The sequence below is a fragment of the Thamnophis sirtalis genome, unplaced genomic scaffold (assembly GCF_051295495.1).
Source record: "Thamnophis sirtalis isolate CommonGarterSnake01/CBP01778 unplaced genomic scaffold, rThaSir2_p1.2 scaffold_3, whole genome shotgun sequence".
NCBI lineage: Eukaryota > Metazoa > Chordata > Lepidosauria > Squamata > Natricidae > Thamnophis > Thamnophis sirtalis.
In genome coordinates this window covers 32,324,585-32,343,955 of record NW_028261383.1, presented here as the reverse complement: position 1 = coordinate 32,343,955, position 19,371 = coordinate 32,324,585, and the positions used below count along the sequence as shown (strand labels likewise).

General features: G+C 42.7%; 1 protein-coding gene across 1 annotated transcript; it reads left to right on the top strand.

Annotated features, from left to right (window-relative positions):
• Positions 1-962: 962 nt before the first annotated feature.
• LOC148047857 (butyrophilin subfamily 2 member A1-like) lies at positions 963-16,460 on the top strand. The gene is made up of 4 exons (XM_087707788.1): positions 963-1,714; positions 10,042-10,140; positions 13,189-13,287; positions 15,642-16,460. Exons 1-4 carry the CDS (start codon positions 1,639-1,641, stop codon positions 16,160-16,162), a joined length of 795 nt encoding a protein of 264 aa, XP_087563914.1. The 5' UTR covers positions 963-1,638; the 3' UTR covers positions 16,163-16,460.
• Positions 16,461-19,371: the final 2,911 nt, after the last annotated feature.

Below are 19,371 nucleotides of genomic sequence, written 5' to 3'. Positions count from 1 at the left end.
CTGGACCAGGGATGTCAAACTGGATTTCTTTGAAGGCCAGATCAGCATTGTAGTTCTCCTCCGTCAGCTGGTGAGGGAGGTTGGGGAGTGGGGGAAGACAGGACGGACTTCTCCTGCAGCACCCCGCCAGCCCAAATGCGGTGTGTGGGCGGAATGCATATCCCCCCACACCCAGTGGTAGGAACCTCTTGGTTATACAACTGGCTCGGTTATCGTGCGATTTGCGTGTGTGTGTACACTTCGCACACACCCGTGCCTGACGTGTGCTGCACACGTGTGCGCAGTTTGAAGAAATCTTCACTTTCTTTGGAGGAGTAACACAGCTGTTTCCCCAAAAATAAGACAGGGTCTTATTTTCTTTTGACCCCTTGAAATAAACACTTGGCCTTTTTTTCGGGGAGGTCTTATTATTTTTGAAGTGCAGGAGGTGGCAAGCGTAGTTACTTCATGGCAGATACTGTGAGGCAAAATTTTCCAGAAGGGCTTATTTTAGCGCATGTCCTCAAAAGCCCTATTGGGCTTATTATCCCGGGAGGTCTTATTTTTGGGGAAACATGGTTTATCATTGCTGGTTGTCTTTTTCTCCTCCTCCTCCTCCTCCTCCTCCTCCTCCTCCTCCTCCTCCTCCTCCTCCTCCTCCTCCTCCTCCTCCCCCTCCTCCTCCCCTTCCCCTTCCCCTTCCCCTTCCCTTTCTTCTTCTTCTTCTTCTTCTTCTTCTTCTTCTTCTTCTTCTTCTTCTTCTTCTTCTTCTTCTTCTTCTTCTTCTTCTTCTTCCCCTTTCCCTCCTCCTTCCCCTCCTCCTCCTCCTTCTTTCCCTCTTCTTCCTCTCCCTCTTCCTCCTCTTCCTCCTCCTCTCTCTCTCCCTTCTTTCTTCTACATCAAGAGCATGAGGGGTCTAATGATATGGGTGGGACATTGGTAACTATGTGGAACCGAAATAAACACCTCCATTCTAAAATCAATCATTCTGTTCTTCGCTCTTACTTTAAAACCTGGCCTTCGAGCTTGGTATGCAACTTGGACTTGGTGAAATAGAAACAAAATGAGTGAAACCCAAACATTGAGTTCCCAATGAAATATCGAAACACATTTCTAATGGAAGAAGAGCCTGGTTGCCTACAAAGGACTTTTTATTTCCACGCACCTTCTTCAACAATCTAGTTGTGAGTCAATAAGGGCTCTTCACCATATCCTGGGATGAGTCACTCTGTTGCATAGGAGGTGTGCCATTCACAACTCCTTCCGACTACTTTCCCAATCCAGACACCTGACGTCTTCCTCAAAAGTTGCAGTAAACACCTGTAACGTAACTAAGCCTACAGAAACAGATTGGGAAGTAAAGAGCAGAAATGGCTACCTCCATGTCTGAATCCAGCTAAAAACACCTCTCAGCTAACTACTATCCTATGGGAAACTTCAACCACCGATCCACTACTGATGATGGTAACTATGGAATAAGCTGGTCTCCTATCCCACTTGGGCAAAAAACTATTTACTAACTTGGAGGCTGGCTTTGTGAAACCAGTTACACAATTGTGTCAGACTGGCTGTTTGAAGAACTTCAACGAACTCTCACTTCCTCTTGAGAAGAGTACAAAACTTGCCACTGCCCCCCCCCAAATCAAAAAGTTCTAAAGGATGGATGAAGATGGATATATGAGTATAGATCCAAGTAAGAGAGACCATCCCTTGCCAGCCATCAAAGGAAAGAAAGGTAATATCTAACAGCTACTTATTTTTTCTTTATTTGACTCTGCCTATTGGAAATAAGGTTTTTTTAAAAAGAGAAGTTAAGAAAAGGGTGAAGGGGAATCTAGTCCCTATTGTTTTTTTGGTGGGGGGGATTACATTTGTCAAATGTCATTTCTGTTTAACAGAGAACACTTTCCTTGATTATCTACATGTCCTTTGCTTTAAGTTCTTTCTGTATATCTAGCAATTATGAGAGGGATACAGAGAGACACACATACAGTGTATATGTGTCTGTGTGTGTGTGTGTCTGTGTGTGTGTGTGTGTGTGTGTGTGTGTCTGTGTGTCTGTGTGTTTTGTCTAGTGCTTAAGGCACTGGACTAGGAACAAGAAAACAATGAATTCTAGTTCTGCCTTAGCCATACAAACCAGCTGGGGTTTTTTTTGGCCTGATCACTTTCTCTCAGCCTAACTCACCAAACAGAGTTGTTGCTGTGGGGAAAATAGGAGGAAGGAGTAGTACATATGTTCATCACCTTGAGTTGTTTATAAAAATAATAAAGGCAGGATATTAAATAAATGTATAAATTACATCCAGAAGCTAGAGACTAAAATAGGGAGGTTGGCTGGCTGGCTGGCAGGATAAACAGGATGAGCTTTTACAAATGGCAATAAATCTCATTTCGTACCATGGGACAAAATTCTGGAAAGATTAAAAAAACCCATTTTTAAAATTTACAGAGTAACAGAATATCAGAGTTGGAATGGACCTTGGAGGTCTTCTAATCCACTTCCTGCTTAAGCAGAAGATCCTGTACAATGACAGACAAATAGTTGTTCAATCTCTGACCGCAACTCCGGGAGGCAACCTGTTCCACTAATTAAATTGTTCTGACAGGAAATTTCTCCTTAATTCCAGGTTGGATCTCTCTTTGATAAGCTTCCATCCGTTATTTGCCCTCAGGTGCTTTGGAGTATAGGTCAATTCCCTCTTCTCTAGACAGCCCCTCAGATGAGATGGAATGGAATGGAATGGAATAGAATAGAACAGAACAGAACAGAACAGAACAGAACAGAACAGAACAGAACAGAACAGAACAGAATAGAATAGAACCTTGAAGGTCTTCTAGTCCAGTGGTCTCCAACCTTGGCAACTTTAAGACTTGTGGACTTCAACAGTTGAAGTCTACAGGTCTTAAAGTTGCCAAGGTTAGAGACCACTGTTCTAGTCCAGCCCCCTGCTCAAGCAGAAGATCCTATACCATCTAAGACAAGTGACTGTCCAGTCCCTTCTTAAAAACCTCCAGTGTTGAAGTGCCCATGATTTCTGGAGGCAGGTTGTTGCACTGGTTAATTGTCCTCACTATTGGGAAGTTTCTCCTTAATTCCAGGTTGCTTCACTCCTTGATTACCTAGTTTCCATCCATTGTTTCTTGTTCTACCCTCTGGTGCTTTGGAGAATAATTTGACCCCATCTTCTTTGTGGCAGCCCCTCAAATACTGGAACACTGCTATCATGTCACCTCTAATTCTTTTTTTCTTTAGACTAGTCAGACCCAAAACCTGCAGCCGTTCTTCATATGGTTTAGTCTCCAGGCCTTTGATCATCTTAGTTCCTCTTCTCTGAACTTTTTTCCAAAGACTCAAGATCTTTTTCGTGGTATGGTGTCCAAAATTAGTTGCAGTATTCCAGGTGGGGTCTTATTAGGGTTTTGTAAAGTGGCACTAATACTTTGTGTGATTTTGATTCTATGCTTCTGTTTATACAACCCAGGATCGTATTAGCTTTGGAAAACTACCATGATGTCACCTAGTCCTTCTCTTTGTTAGATGAGACATACCCGATTCCTGCCACCCTTCTTCATCTGTTTTAGCCTCCAATCACCTTTGTTGCTCTGACTCTATCTAGAGTCACAACATCTTTTTTATATTGTGGTGTCCAAAAACTGGACCCAGTATTCTAGGTATGGTTTTACTAATGTAGGGTAAAGTGGTACTAACCTTCATGTGACCTTGAGGCTATCACTCTGCTGATGCAGCCTAAGACTGCATTGACTTTTTTGGCAGCTGCAGCACACTGCTGGCTCATACTTAAGTGGTAGTCTGGTAGAACTTCAAGATCCCTCTCAAAGTTTGACAACTCGTCATACGAGTGGAACACTAATCCACTATTTTTATACTAGTGCCCGCATGCATACTAGCGTCTGTGCGATGCTCCAGCTGCTCCTGGAGGATCGCACAGGCGCTGTATGCGTCCTGCGCATGCGTGGAAGCACAGAACTCGTCAAAACCTGGTAAGGAGCACGGGCGGGCGGGTGAGCCCTTCGCCGTTCCCGGAAGTTACTTACTTCCGGGTTCGCCGACCAACCGGTTCGCAGGGACCACCGCGAACCGGTTGAAACCCACCCCTGGTATTGCTACTATGGTAGTATCATACTAGTGGAACTCATATGACAATTTGTCATGCCAGTGGAAGTCTTTATAGAATGAATTTCCTATATTAAGTTTCCTTCTCTCCTTGGCACAGCACTGAATAATGTGTTAAGTTTCTTGTTTTGCAAAATGTGCTTCAGAGAAATCAAATAATCCCATTCTTGCCCAATCAAATTGTCTACAGTATTGTTTTCTTCCTTCTCTATCACCTAATAATCCAGTAATCTTAGACAGAAAGAAAATAAAATAAAATTGGAAGGAAAAGGAATACAGATTCACATCCGTTTGACTAGTTGTCTTTCAAGATAAACTTGCTTTCTTCGAGATTATAATTTCATATACGTGGGAGGAAGAGAAGTTTGCAACAAGTTTAGTTTCCTTTTCTGGTCATCTCTGCTAAATAAAAATAGCAGATTGAAGGGAAGAATGCACATGAAGGCATATAACAGATTTCTCCCACATTTTAAGTATTTAAAAGTCTAATTTGTCTTCCTCCACATGAGTGGAAAATGAAGTTACTCTATCCTGTGATGTATTTTTCTGGCACTGGCTGGAGAGAAGCTCTGAGTGGGAAATTTCATCAGCCTCTGTTGCAATATTTGTGTGGCATCTACTTAGAGTGGTGTCAGTGTTCCAGATAGCATCCAAAATTAAATCAGAGTCCAAGGCAACATAATGCTCAAAGTTCCAATTTATTAAGAGAGCCATGCTGGCACATCTGGGGAAACTCGAATCTGAAACTTCTTCCATTTCCCCCACCCAACTTAAAGTTCATCACAGGGTGCAATCTTCCACTGCCATGCTGGCAGTTCCACCCATCCAGTTCTGGTCAGGTGCAGAGGTGCAGAGACAAAGGATGATCTTGGCAATCTAGAAAGGAATTTTATTTTGGCTACATAACATTCTACTCTGTACTATCTCCCCTCCCAATCCCCACTAGAGAAACCCACTGGAATGTAGCATGCCAAAGATCCAAAAGGAACATGGCTGCAGACCTGACAAGTGGTTTTCCTTTTTCCTGTAGAGCAGATGGTTCCAATCCACTAGACATGATTGATTACTAAGGTTTTATGAGTGTTTAATCAATTACTGCAAAAATAAAATTGAGATGACTTTTTCCTAAGTACAAATAAATATAAATACAAATACAATAGCAGAGTTGGAAGAGACCTTGGAGGTCTTATAGTCCAACCCCCTGCCTAGGCAGGAAACCCTACACCATTTCAGACAAATGGCTATCCAACATATTCTTAAAGACTTCCAGTGTTGGGGCATTCACAACTTCTGGAGGCAAGTTGTTCCACTGATTAATTGTTCTACCTGTCAGGAAATTTCTCGTCAGTTCTAAGTTGCTTCTCTCCTTGATTAGTTTCCACCCATTGCTTCTTGTTCTGCCCTCAGGTGCCTTGAAGAATAGTTTGACTCTCTCTTCTTTGTGGCAACCCCTGAGATATTGGAACAGTGCTACCATGTCTCCCCTAGTCCTTCTTTCTATTGAATTAGACATATCCTGTTCCTGCAACGGTTCTTCATATGTTTTAGTCTCCAGTCCCCTAATCATCTTTGTTGCTCTTCTCTGCACTCTTTCTAGAGTCTCCCCATCTTTTCTACATCACGGCAACCAAAACTGAATGCAGTATTCCGAGTGTGGACTTACCAAGGCATTATAAAGTGGTATTAACACTTCACGTGATCTTGATTCGATCCCTCTGCTTATGCAGCTTAGAACTGTGTTGGCTTTTTTGGCAGCTGCTGCACACTGCTGGCTCATATTTAAATGGTTGTCCACTAGGACTCCAAGATCCCTCTCACAGTTACTACTATTGAGCAAGGTACCACCAATACTGTACCTGTGCATTTCGTTTTTCTTGCCTAAATGTAGAACCTTACTTTTTTCACCATTGAATTTCATTTTATTAAAGTAGTTTGATCAGGCTATGTTTAAAGAACTGAGCAACAAAGCAACTTTAGAGAATACCTCATTTACATACCAAATACCTCTAACTTTAATAGTACATGCTCTTTTTATATATTTTTAACATTCAGTAAAATCTGCAAGTCTCATTTTCAGAATAATAGAATAATAGAGTTGGAAGGGACCTTGGAGGTCTTGTAGTCCAACAAATGAAGTTCAAACATATGAAGAACATTTGCAGGAACTGGGTATGGCTAGTCAAGAGAAAACAAGGACCAGGGGTGACATGAATGTATAGTATTCCAGTATTTCAGGGGTTGCCACAAAGAATGGGGAATCAACTTATTTTCCAAAGCACCAGAAAGCAAGACAAGAAGAAACTTGGAGAAACTTCCTAACAGTGAGAACAATTAACTAGTGGAATAGCTTGCCTTCAGAAGTTGTGGGTGTTTCAATACTGGTGGTTTTTAAGAAGAGACTATACAGCCACTTGTCTGAAATGACATAGGATCTCCTGCTTGAGCTGAGGGTTGGACTAGAAAACTCCCATGATTCCTTCCAGCTCTATTCTAATAATAATAATTATTATTATTATAATTCCCTGCTCAAGCTGTAAACTCTACCATTTCCAAAAAAGGTTGTCCAATCTCTTTTTTAAAACCTCCAGGGTTGGGACACGCACAACTTCTGGAAGCACTGGTTCATTGTTCTGTCAGGAAATTTCTCCTTAGATCTAAGTTGGTTCGCTCCTTCATTAGTTTCCATCCATTCAATCCAGTGTCTGGATTGGTGGAAAGATTTTTGTCCTTGGTAGGGAGTCGGACCAGAGGAAGTCCAACTCCCCTTTCGACCCTGTAAATGATGCTGTGATTCTTTCTATGTATGGAAGGTCGATATCCTGTATTTTCCCCTTCCCTCCTTAATATTGTAATGGACTGCAGATTTTTATCTGAGGCACCCACTGTCATCTCTGTGACAAAGGGAGGAGAAACAAAGCTGGGGGAATCCACTAATCCCCTTCCTTTGCTGGTCTTTCCTTAGCACCTTAAGGATGGAACCATCCACCCATCTCATTCCTGGGACTCAGAAATATGGACAGCAAATTTTAGGCTAGCAGACTGCTTGAAGGAAAGGTGCATTGGAGGTTAACATTTGGCCATGCCCTAGAACACATCTCTCCTAGGAGAGATTCAAAGCCCACATACCTCATCCCCTTAATTTTCTTTGAGAAGCTGCATCTGCCTACAATACCTCCTCTTTCTAGCACCAGCAATAGCGCTTAGACTTATATACCACTTTACAGTGCTTTACAGCCCTCTCTAAGTGGTTTACAGAGTCTGCCTATTGCTCCCAACAATCTGGGTCCTCGTTTTACCCACTTTGGAAGGATGGAAGTCTGAGTCAATCTTGAGCCTGGTGAGATTTGAACTGCCAAATTGCAGGCAGCCAGCAGTCAACAGAAGTAGTTTGCAGTACTGCACCCTAACCACTGTGCCACTGTAGCTTTTGAGAACCTGAACTCAGGCCAAGAAGGTGCTAGCCATGAGTAAGGAAGCAAAACGTCCCCCTCTCTGAAATCTTTGCATGCTCTGTAAAATTATCTTCCCAAACTCCAAGCGAAGAACCGCAGATCACGCTTTCTGCCCCTGCTATCTAATTTTGTTACTGTCTTATCACTGGCTCATATGTCACATAAAGCTTTTCCAAAATATGTGTAAACAGGCAAGCTATTTAATGCTGAGTTGGGAAGCTTGGTTGCATTTAAAAAATAAGCTTCACTAGATGAATGATGGCAGTGTTTTGTTATTGTTGTTGCCTTACTCACATCACACTTCTAGGTGCACATAACAGTGTCCACAACACCCCCGCCTGTTTTATTTTCCAACCGAAAGATCCCTTTAAGGTAGACTGGGCTGAGGGTGGGAGTATGATCAGCCCATAGTCACTTAGTAAATTCCTGTGGATGCAGTTGGATTCAACCTGTTCAAGAATTTTTATATTACAATACCTAATTTATTTATAGCACATCATACATAGAATAGAATAGAATAGAATAGAATTGTCCAAGTATGATTGGACACAGAAGGAATTTGTCTTTGGTGCATATGCTCTCAGTGTACATAAAGGCAAGACACATTCATCAAGAATCATAAGGTACAACACTTAATGAGAGTCAGAGAGTACAATTAAGCAATCAGGGACAATCAATATCAATATAAATTGTAAGGATACAAGCAACAAAGTTACAGTCATGCAGTCATAAGTGGGAGGAGATGGGTGATAGGAACGATGAGAAGACTAATAGTAATATTGTAAGGCAGCATTAGTGAAGGGTATGACAGTGTTGAGGGAATTATTTGTTTACCAGAGTGATGGTGTTGGGGAAAAAACTGTTGTGTCTACTTAGCTTGGTGTGTAGTGCTCTATAGCGTTGTTTTGAGGGTAGGAGTTGAAACAATTTATGTTCAGGATGCGAGGGGTTTGTAAATATTTTCACGGCCCTCTTTTTGACTCATGCAGTGCACAGGTCCTAACATGGACTCGAAAAACATATTAACATTTCACCTAGACTAGTAAAACTTAATAAAATATAAATGTGATACCTTGGCTAACGGAACTCAATAGAAGGTGATACAATAAAGGAAATTGAACGTGTTAAATGTGGTTGGCAGGCATTTGGCAAGCTAAGCATAATTTTCAAGAAAAACCTTCCCCTATGCCTGAAGAGAAAAGTTTTGATCAGTGCATGCTACCTGTTCTAACATACGCCAGTGAAACATGGATACTAACCTCACAATTGATACAAAAGCTATGAGTGGCACAAAGAGCCAGGGAAAGATATATGCTTGACATCACAAGACCAGATAGAAAGATAGAAAGACCTGCACATGGATTAGAGAAGAAACGAAAGTATACAATGCCTTCAAGAGAGTAAAAGAATGGAAATGGAAATGGGCTGGTTGTATAGCAAGACAAACTGATGACAGGTGGACCAAAGCAGTCATAGAATGGATCCCACCTGATAAAAAGCATCTAAGAAAGTGACCTAAAACAAGATGGAGTGATGACATCAGCAAGTTTTGCGGGCCCAATTGGCAAAAGAAAGCTGAGGGTCATATTGGTTGGAAACATGTGGAAGAGGCCTTCATCCTGCAGTGGATAGACAATGGCTAGGAGGAGGAGGAGGAGGAGGAGGAGGAGGAGGAGGAGGAGGAGGAGGAGGAGGAGGAGGAGGAGGAGGAGGAGGAGGAGGAGAAGAAGAAGAAGAAGAAGAAGAAGAAGAAGAAGAAGAAGAAGAAGAAGAAGAAGAAGAAGAAGAAGAAGAAGAAGAAATGTCAAAAGTATCTGTGTTTAAATACCAACGTCTAGGCCATTTAATCGTTGAAGCACAGTATCCTTTATATTTTTAAAAAATCAGATATTGGACCGGTATACAGCCTCAGCTTACAGCTGGTCATGTTCTGACCTACAGTTTGATGTGGGACACAGGAGCCACACTGAGGTGAGGATACTGAACCTCATTTATACAGAGAGTCCCGGTAGACGCCATGTGAGGTGTGAATCCTATTCAGGATTCTCCGTAGCTGAGGGGATAGTTCAAAATGTGGCACCTTTTTTTGGTAGGATCCTTTATGTCTTCCTATGTCTGGATGTTCAGTCACCTATTTGGCTTTCCATTGGGAATTGAGAGCTGAGGTGGCGCAGTGGTTAGAGTGCAGTACTGCAGGCTACTTTAGCTGACTGCTAGTTCGGCAGTTCAGCAGTTCAAATCTCACTGGCTCAGGGTTGACTCAGCCTTCCATCCTTCCGAGGTGGGTAAAATGAGGACCCGGATTGTTGGGGGCAATATGCTGACTCTGTAAACCGCTTAGAGAGGGCTGAAAGCCCTGTGAAGCAGTATATAAGTATAACTGCTATTGCTATTGCTATTGATGCTTAAGTTACAATACTTGATGTAAATTAAGGAATGGATGAACTTCACAATTACCTTCCAACCTCACAGATCATTCGGTGAATCCTCTCCTGTGGAAAATTTTGTTCGGCATTTCGGCTGTAGGAAATGTGATCCTGGGTGTGCTTTTGATTGTTTTCATTCTTTCAGGTAAGAAATGTTCTGCTTTCTTCCTTCAACCTGTCATCATTCTCCCCTTTACACAAAGTATCAAAAACAATCAGGAAAAAACAGATTCGGAACACAAGTTAAAATAGAGAAGAAAATGGTAATTGTGTATGTCTAGTAGTTTAATGAAAGAAGGACTAGGGGTGACATGATAACAGTGTTTTGATATCTTGGCGGTTGCCACAAAGAAGAGGGAGTCAAGCTATTTTCCAAAGTACATGAAGGCAGGACAAGAAGCGATGGATGGAAACTAATCAAGGAGAGAAGGTTAAAATTAGAGCTAAAAAGAAATTTCCTGATGGAACAATTAATCAGTGGAACAACTTGTCTCCAGAAGTTGTGGGTGCTCCAACACTGGAAGTTTTTAAGAAGAGATAGGATAACCATTTGTCTGAAATGCCTTAGCAGGGGGTTAGATTAGAAGACCTCCAAGGTCCCTTCAAACTCTGTTATTATTCTACTCTATTTGTTCATTCATTGGGAAATTCTTTTGTTCCATTTTGGGAACAAATCAAAGTTGAAGAGAACACTGTGTTTGTTCCTCATTTTAACAGCTGGAAATCTGGGGAGCAGAGGTTATAAATATTTTAGTCTTTCCTTTTCCCCTCACAATATTTTCCATTGGCTGCAGAGGAGCAGTGTCAGGGCTGCCATTCAGCTATGCTATGCTATGCATTGCTTGCGGTCAGCCTGCTATAGCAACAAGGGTAGGGACAAGTGGGTGGAATAAGAGGGAAAGTTAGCAGGAGGAATTGAAACTAAGCATTGCACCCTCCTGTGAAAATCGCTGGACATTCCAAGGTCAAGCAAAGAAATGCAGAAACACCCAGCCTGTGAAGACAGGGACTGTTTCACCAAACAATTTGTTAGCACCTAATTGGACACACTTTGATAACCAGGAGTGGTGGTGGATGGAAGCAAGAGAAAATTAACCATATGCTTTTGGTGTGAAAACTTCAGATCCAGCTTTGCTTCTTCTGTAACCACTTGGCTTTAGTAAAGTACACCTTTGGCTAACCATGGGCCCGAGAGCCTTTCTTTTCTAACTGACCAAGTTGGGACAGTTGACAAGTAGAGTGTGGAGTCCTGATAACAGAGATCACCATGAAGCTTCACAGGAAAACCAAAAAATTCAAGTGGGTTACTGCAAAGGCCCATCTTTTGTTTTTAACATGGAACATGTATGCAATCCACATAAAAAGTGGCAGAGCTTCAATCTCATAGTCCTGTCCATCTTGCCTGTCACCACAGTCTGGTGGCTCAGAAGTTAGAATGCAGTACTGCAGGCAAACTCTGCCCACAGACTAGCGTTTGACCTTGACCAACTCAAGGCTGACTCAGCCTTCCATCCTTCTAATATCGATAAAATGAGGTAAAATGCCCCCAGATTGTTGGGGGCAATATGCTGACATGGTATCTGCGAAGAGAGTGCTGTAAAGCTCTACGGAGCAGTAAATAAGTCCAAGTGCTATTGCTATTATTATATAATAGTACTTTTTAATTGCATTCATTCATTTATCAAGCAATCATTCAATCAATCCATCCATCAGTCGATATGGCCACCAATCTCAAAAACATGATTCTGCTGACAACCATTAAAAATGATATAAGAAGAGCAGAAGACAAAATAAAAAAAGAGGAATGGGCATTAGATAGGTTCACTGCCTTATTTATAAAGTAACAAAAGCAGGATTAAAAATCAATAAATAAAGCTAAAAAATATAAACTGGTCCTTTAATGTAATGAAAAGGGAGAAAGAATTAAATCAATGACTGGAAAGTAACTGAATTAAGTAAGGCTGTTTTGAAAGGAATAACAACATTAAATTCAGTTAATTTTTGGTCCTGGCTGTACTGTGATCTTTCTGTAGGGCCCAGCATGCCATTCAAAGTCTGAGTACAATTTTTAGCCCAAGAAAAACTCTACACTCTGAATTTAAAGGAAGACTAGGACAGTACAGGTCTTAAACAAGCTTGCTCAGCCTGTGGGAACTCACTTTCTAATCTCCCTCTCTCCCTTCAGAATCAATGGGGCAAATTTTGGCAAGCCCTTGGTAGGAATGGGTGACCAACTCCGTCTATCACTTCCTTAAAAAGCCAAATCAAATTATTTATCGTTCAGATCAGTGGTGGAATTCAATTTTTTTTACTACTGGTTCTGTGGGTATGCTGTGGGTTTGTGGGTGTGGCAGGGGAAAGGATACAAAATCCCCATTCGCTCTCTACCCCACTAACCTGCTTTCCAGCTCCGTTCTCCTGTCCAGAGAAACAGAAGAAGATCCGCTGGGAGGCTGAGAGGCAGGGAGGCAGCGGGGGCGGGGCCAGCCTATTTGGCGGTTCTCTGAACTACTCAAAATGTCTGCTACCAGTTCTCCAGAACCTGTTAGAACTGGCTGAATACCACCTCTGGTTCAGATTCATACACTGCTTCTCCCCTCCAAGAATAAAATTGCCCAGAGTGGTTTGCAAATCACAGAAGAAACAAGGCCACATATATCCCTACAGAGTCTCCAAAGAGCCAAACAAGGGGTAAGAACTAAGTAGCTAGTCCTTAGCTTTTTTTAGCCAAAGCTGCCTCCCCCCCTCCTCCTTCTACCATATCCCTCATCGAACGTTGGTGATCATGTTCGCGATCCTATTTTTATCAACAGCCCCATGAAAAAGTGCTGCTGAGTTTTGTCCAAACCAGTCCCTTAGATTTTGAAGCCATGATGTTTTTCTTCTGCCTGGACCTCATTTGCCTTCCATCTTTCCAGGATGATTAAGTGAAGGGTGGTGTATTTTTCCGGGTGTAGCATCACATGTCCAAAATATTCTAACTTTCCCTTTTTAATGGTTTTGATGATCTCCCTTGGCTTTCCCAGGCAGCTTATTGCCTCCTCATTTCTGATTTTGTTAAGCCAGTTTATAGAACCCAGCTTATAACAGACCTTCTCCAAAAGATGGCATATATTAATAAATGTCTTTATAAGAAAAAAAAGAGAGAAGATAATGATGACAACTGTATTCTAACGTCAAGCTATTCTTTAAGGATCTCAGGCTCCTAGTGAGGGGCTGAAGGCAAGGAGAGGGATCCAAAGTTGTCTACAGAAATGTATTCCTTGTGGATCAGCTGAAGGCTACATAACAGGTAATCCTGGTTCTTTCCATCAATAAACATCAGCTCTGTCAAAATATCGATATGAATTATGGTTTTTAAAACATTCAGAACTCATAAAAGACAGGTGTGAGAATCCATCCGAGATGTCTCCTCAGAAGTCATTAAGTTATAGAGTCAAGAACAATACTTTTTACAGGATTCTGATAGGTTAAGAGTCCCAAGGAAAAGGCCGAGAGGAAGCAAGGCCAATGGAATTCTAGAAGAGAAATAAAAGTGGGAGGGAGCAAAAGCGTAGAAGTTGTCCAATGTGAGAGCTTGAATCTAGACAGGAGATACTGCAGTTGTTGCCCAAAGCATCCAAATGGGAACAGCATGAATTGTTCATAGCAATAGCAGTTAGACTTATATACCGCTTCATAGGGCTTTCAGCCCTCTCTAAGCGGTTTACAGAGTCAGCATATTGCCCCCACAGTCTGGGTCCTCATTTTACCCACCTCGGAAGGATGGAAGGCTGAGTCAACCCTTTGCCGGTGAGATTTGAACCGCCGAAATGCAGAACTAGCAGTCAGCTGAAGTGGCTGCAGTACTGCACCCTAACCACTGCGCCACTTCGGTTCATGAGTCCCGAGTCCCAGCTGATTGTGAGGAAATGGGGATTTTGCAGTAACCTTCCCCTGGAGTGAGGAGGGAATGGAGATTTTACAGTATCCTTCCCCTGCCACGCCCACCAAGCCAATCCAAGCCGACCAAGCCATGCCCATACAACCAGTAATAAACATTTTTGAATCCCACCACTGATAATCTCTTTCCATCTCCTGTGACCCTTTAAGCCATAAAATTGCAAGCTGGACATAAAAATGTTAACTGCATTTCAAAATACAGAGCTTCATGTTTCATGTAATGGCATCCATTCTCATTCGAGTGCCAATATCAGAAGCTTTTCGTTCTGCAGTTTTTCAGCCCTGAAGGAAATAGTTGTGTGCATGCATGCTATTATCTTTTCTATCTGTTTTAGTGGCATCACAAATCAGCCTTTTAGATGGCATACTTTGTTTTTTGTGGCTCAGGCTAGGTAAATCGTTTCAAGAAGATTTACACTCCATTTGAACTCCGTTTTAACCTGGAGATCTTCGTGTGTAAAAAGAGTTCTGTGATTCTGAGGCAGATAGACAGATAGACCACAAAAATCACAATCTTTTTGTGTTTTAATCTTCATTGACATTTAAAACTGTTTTCCCCCTACATATGACGTTGTTTCAAAATAAATTTAGTCCAGATTTTGCAACGAATGGGCTTTCTTGCACAATCAAGTTACTAATGCTTCTGCTTTAAACTGTTACCATTTATGCTTTTTTTTAAAGGCAACCACAGTTGAATTTTCTTTGCAACTTCTTCTTGGGTATTGCCTAGAAGACAAGGCATTTTTGTATAAACCATTTTAATTTCAGTTCCATCATTTTCATAGATCCCTGGGATATGAGCTCTATTGTACTGAACACTTTCAAAATTTCTTATGGTTTTCAATTTTATTACTTATTTAAAATCAGCATCCTTGTAATCTCGTTGAAAAAAATCCCCCAAAATTGAGGAGAGATCCCACCTGTAGATCTCTACTCTTGCACAACAAATGGATAACTATAAAAATTATTTGAAGAGCTATAATAGAATAGAACGGAATTCTTTATTGTGCCAAGTGTGATTGGACACAGAAGGAATTTGTCTTTGGTGCATATGCTCTCTGTGTATATAAAAGAAAAGATACATTCTTCACGAATCATAAGGTAGAACACTTAATGATAGTCATAGGGAACAAATAAGCAATCAAATCATACTAGGAGACAAGCAATTTACATTGTAAGGATACAAGCATCAAAGTTACAGTCATATAGTCATAAATGGGAGGAGATGGGTGATAGGAATGATGAGAAGATTAATACTAATGCAGACTTAGTGAATAGTTTGGCAGTGTTGAGGGGATTATTTCTTTAGCAGAGTGATAGCGTTCTGTTCTTGTGTCTAGTTGTTCTGGTGTGCAGTGCTCTATAGTGTTGTTTCGAGGGTAGGAGTTGAAACAATTTATGTCCAGGATGTGAGGAGTTGTAGATATTTTCTCAGCCCTCTTTTTGACTCATGCAGTGTATAGGTCCTCAATGGAAGGCAGGTTGGCAGTAATTGTTTTTTTCTGCAGTTCTAATTATCCTCTGAAGTCTGTGTCTGTCTTGTTGGGTTGCAGAACCAAACCAGACAGTTATGCAGATGACAGACTCAATAATTCCTCTGTAGAACTGTATCAGCAAATTCTGTACAACTGTACAGAACTGTAGAACTGCATAGCAAATTCCACAGCTGATGGTGAACATTTTTCCATTCTTTCTTCGACGCAGCAAATCTGACTCTGAATCCCAGCACAGCTCATCCCCAGCTCTACATATCCTCTGATTTGAAAAGCGTGAGATGGAGAGGCATGAATCAGCAAGTCCACGGCAGTCTTCTGAGATACGACGTTATGGCCAGCGTCCTAAGCCACGAGGGCTTTAATTCTGGGAAGCTTTGCTGGGAGGTTGAGGTGGTGGATGAAGGGGAATGGTGGGGAGTGGGAATTGTTAGGGAATCTGCAAACAGAAATGGGCCGATTCTCCTCGATCCTCAAGGGGGTTACTGGGGAGTGCAGCGAATTAAAGGGCAGCATCAATCAATCACTCAGCCCAGGACAAATTTGACATTGTGCCACTCCCCAAGAAGGATCCGAGTTTCTTTGGATTATTTAGAAGGACTTGTGGCATTTTTTGATGGCGATACGAATGCTGAAATCTTCACTTTTCCAAAAGCCAATTTTGCTGGAGAGAAGATTCATGCATGGTTCTTGATCTATAAGTGGAACGGACAACTTCTTCTCCACCCATGACACTAAGGGACAAAGACGATCATCCTGTTGGAAGAACTTCAGGCCACCTGCCTTAATCTCTCTTCCACTTTTTCTGTTTCTCTCTACCTTCCTGTGCGATGTAGGATCCTAGGATAACATTACAGGATCCAGTCTGGGGTGCTTTGACCTTTTTTAAAATCCTTCTGTTTTCCCCAGTCTCACCTACCAGATTTTTAAATTCTAAATCAAAGAACCCTTATGTTGCAGTAATAAACTGCATTTCAAATAATACTTCTAAACTTAAAAATTAGAAGGAATAAATCATGTTTCAATCTGTCTCCTATATTTGAGAATGTGTGTGCTGGACAGGACTAGGACACAAATAATTATCTTGACTTTGAGAGTTCACTTGTCAATCCATCCCCAAAACCATGTACCTTGCAGCCATTGGATCTCATTAAGCTTCTGGCCACTCCCAGTTTTAAACATTCTGAATCCATCATCCAGTGGTGGGATTCAGCCAGTTCGCACCACTTCGGGAGAACCAGTTGGTAACTTTCTAAGCAGTTTGGTGAACTGGTTGTTGGAAGAAATCATTAGGGCAGAGAACCGATTGTTAAATTATTTGAATCCCACCACTGCCATCATCCAATGTTAAACAGCAATCTTGGGGGGGGGGGGGAGAGATGGCTGCCCAAATACACTCTGGGACGTGCTTTGGCTGGTTCAGATATTGAAACCTAGGCATTCAGAGTGCAGTATTTTCCATACTGAATTTGAAAAAGTAAATCTCTTTCAGAATCTTTGTGCGGGATTCATCTCAATTAACAGCGGATGCCTATCAGTCTTGTTGGTTTTAAACCAGAATCATTCATTTCATTTTTTTTCATTTATTTGACATTTATAGGCCGCCCTTTTCCCTGAGGGGACTCAGGGCAGCTTACAATTTGTAGGAAGGGAGTGCAAGACAAAACACAAAAAGAAAGTGTGGAATATAATAAAATAAAACAATAAAACACAACATTCGTTCAGCATTCGGGTGGGGCGAGATTAGGGTCTTATCCCCAGGCCTGACGGGATAGCCAGATCTTGAGGGCTGTGCGGAAGGTCTGGACGGTGGTGAGGGTACGACTCTCCACGGGGAGATCGTTCCAAAGCGTCGGAGCTGCTACTGAGAAGGCTCTCCTCCGCGTAGTCACCAGTCGGCACTGACTGGCGGATGGAATTCGGAGGAGGCCTACTCTATGCGATCTGATGGGACGAAGGGAGGTAATCGGCAGAAGGCGGTCTCTCAAATAGTCAGATCCACTACCATGGAGGGCTTTATGAATGGTAAGTAGCACCTTGAAGCGCACCCGGAGATCAACAGGTAGCCAGCGCAGCTCACGGAGGATCAGTGTTATGTGGGCGAACCGTGGTGCGCCCACGATCACTCGCGCGGCCGCATTCTGGACTAGCTGAAGTCGCCGGATGCTCTTCAAGGGCAGCCCCATGTAGAGCACATTGCAGTATTCCAGCCTAGAGATCACAAGGGCTCGAGTGACTGTTGTGAGGGCCTCCTGATTCAGGTAGGGCCGCAACTGGCGTACCAGGCGAACCTGGGCAAATGCCCCCCTGGTCACAGCTGACAAATGATGGTCAAAAGTCAGCTGTGGGTCCAGGAGGACTCCCAAGTTGTGAACCCTATCTGAGGGGTGTAGATTTTGACCCCCCAGCCTGAGTGATGGAACGCTGGCCAAATTGTTGGGAGGGAAACACAACAGCCACTCGGTCTTGTCTGGGTTGAGTACCAGTTTGTTAGCCCTCATCCAGTTCTTAACGGCCTCAAGACCCCGGTTCATCACGTCCACCGCTTCATTGAGTTGGCACGGGGCGGACAGATACAACTGTGTGTCGTCCGCGTATTGATGGTATTTTATCCCGTGCCTCCGAATGATCTCGCCCAGCGGTTTCATGTATATGTTAAATAGTAGGGGGGATAAGACCGAGCCCTGCGGCACCCCATAGGTAAGGGGCCTCGGGGACGATCTCTGCCCCCCCACCAACACCGACTGCGACCTGTCCGAGAGGTAGGAGGAGAACCACTGCAAAACAGTGCCTCCCACTCCCACCTCCCGCAGTCGTCGCAGAAGGATACCATGGTCGATGGTATCGAAAGCCGCTGAGAGGTCAAGGAGAACCAGGATGGATGCACGGCCTCCATCTCTGGCTCTCCAGAGATCATCGGTCAATGCGACCAAAGTGGTTTCTGTGCTGTAACCGGGCCTGAAGCCGGACTGGAAGGGGTCAAGGTAACTAGCTTCCTCCAAGGTATGCTGAAGCTGGAAGGCCACCACCTTCTCAACAACCTTCCCAACAAATTCTTAGGATGAATGAATAAATAGCACCTTCTTACACAACAGAACTAGCGGTTCCTGGGAACTATATGGAAGCTCCATCACCTTAAATCAGTGTTGGGATTAAAAAAATGTTTTACTATCGGTTCTGTGGGCATGGCTTGTTGGGTAAGGCTTGTTGGGCATGGCAGTGGAAGGATACTGTAAAATCTCCATTCCCTACCCACTCCAGGGGAAGGTTACTGCAAAATCTCCATTTCCTCCTGATCAGCTGGGACTAGGGAGGCAGAGAATAGATGGGGACGGGGCCAGTAAGAGGTGGTATTTATTGGTTCTCCAAACTACTCATAATTTCTACTACCGGTTCTCCAGAACCTGCTGAATATCACCTTTGCTTTACATCTCTGCTTGTGAGAAGAATGTGTGGAAACTAAGTGTTGAACTATATATAAGTATCTTTAATGGCAGAAGTCTAAGCTAGTTGAATTGGATCAAGAGCTTGACTACATTTCTAAGATGGGGTGGGAGCTAGGTATATGTCGGGAACCAAAATAAAACAACTCAATTTGTGATGTTTTTCACAATTACATTATAGCTGAATCTTCAACAGTGGTATGCAGTCTAAAGATGGCCTTGGAAGGACATGTAGGTATAATGATATGTTGGAACAACCTTGGGAGAGGAAGACAAGAGATGGTGCCCAAGGAACAATCAGATGAGAGATGGCACAGCCCACGGCTGCATAAAGAGCGGAGAAAGAAAGTTAGGGAGGACCTGCCCTAGTTGATCAGGCTGTTAAAAGCAACTGTGGGAGATTCATACTTTCAGACTAGCAATACACTTTTTGCGAGGCTTTATAATACAGTAGATTAGATTATCTGGTCATGTTTCCTTTATGGGAGCGCTGACAAC

Coding starts and splice junctions, on each gene's coding strand:
- LOC148047857 (XM_087707788.1), top strand. CDS start 1,639: ATGGATGAAGATGGATATATGAGTATAGATCCAAGTAAGAGAGACCAT. Junction 10,141..13,188: donor GATTGTTTTCATTCTTTCAG/GTAAGAAATGTT, acceptor CTATTCTTTAAG/GATCTCAGGCTCCTAGTGAG. Junction 13,288..15,641: donor AGCTGAAGGCTACATAACAG/GTAATCCTGGTT, acceptor TCTTCGACGCAG/CAAATCTGACTCTGAATCCC.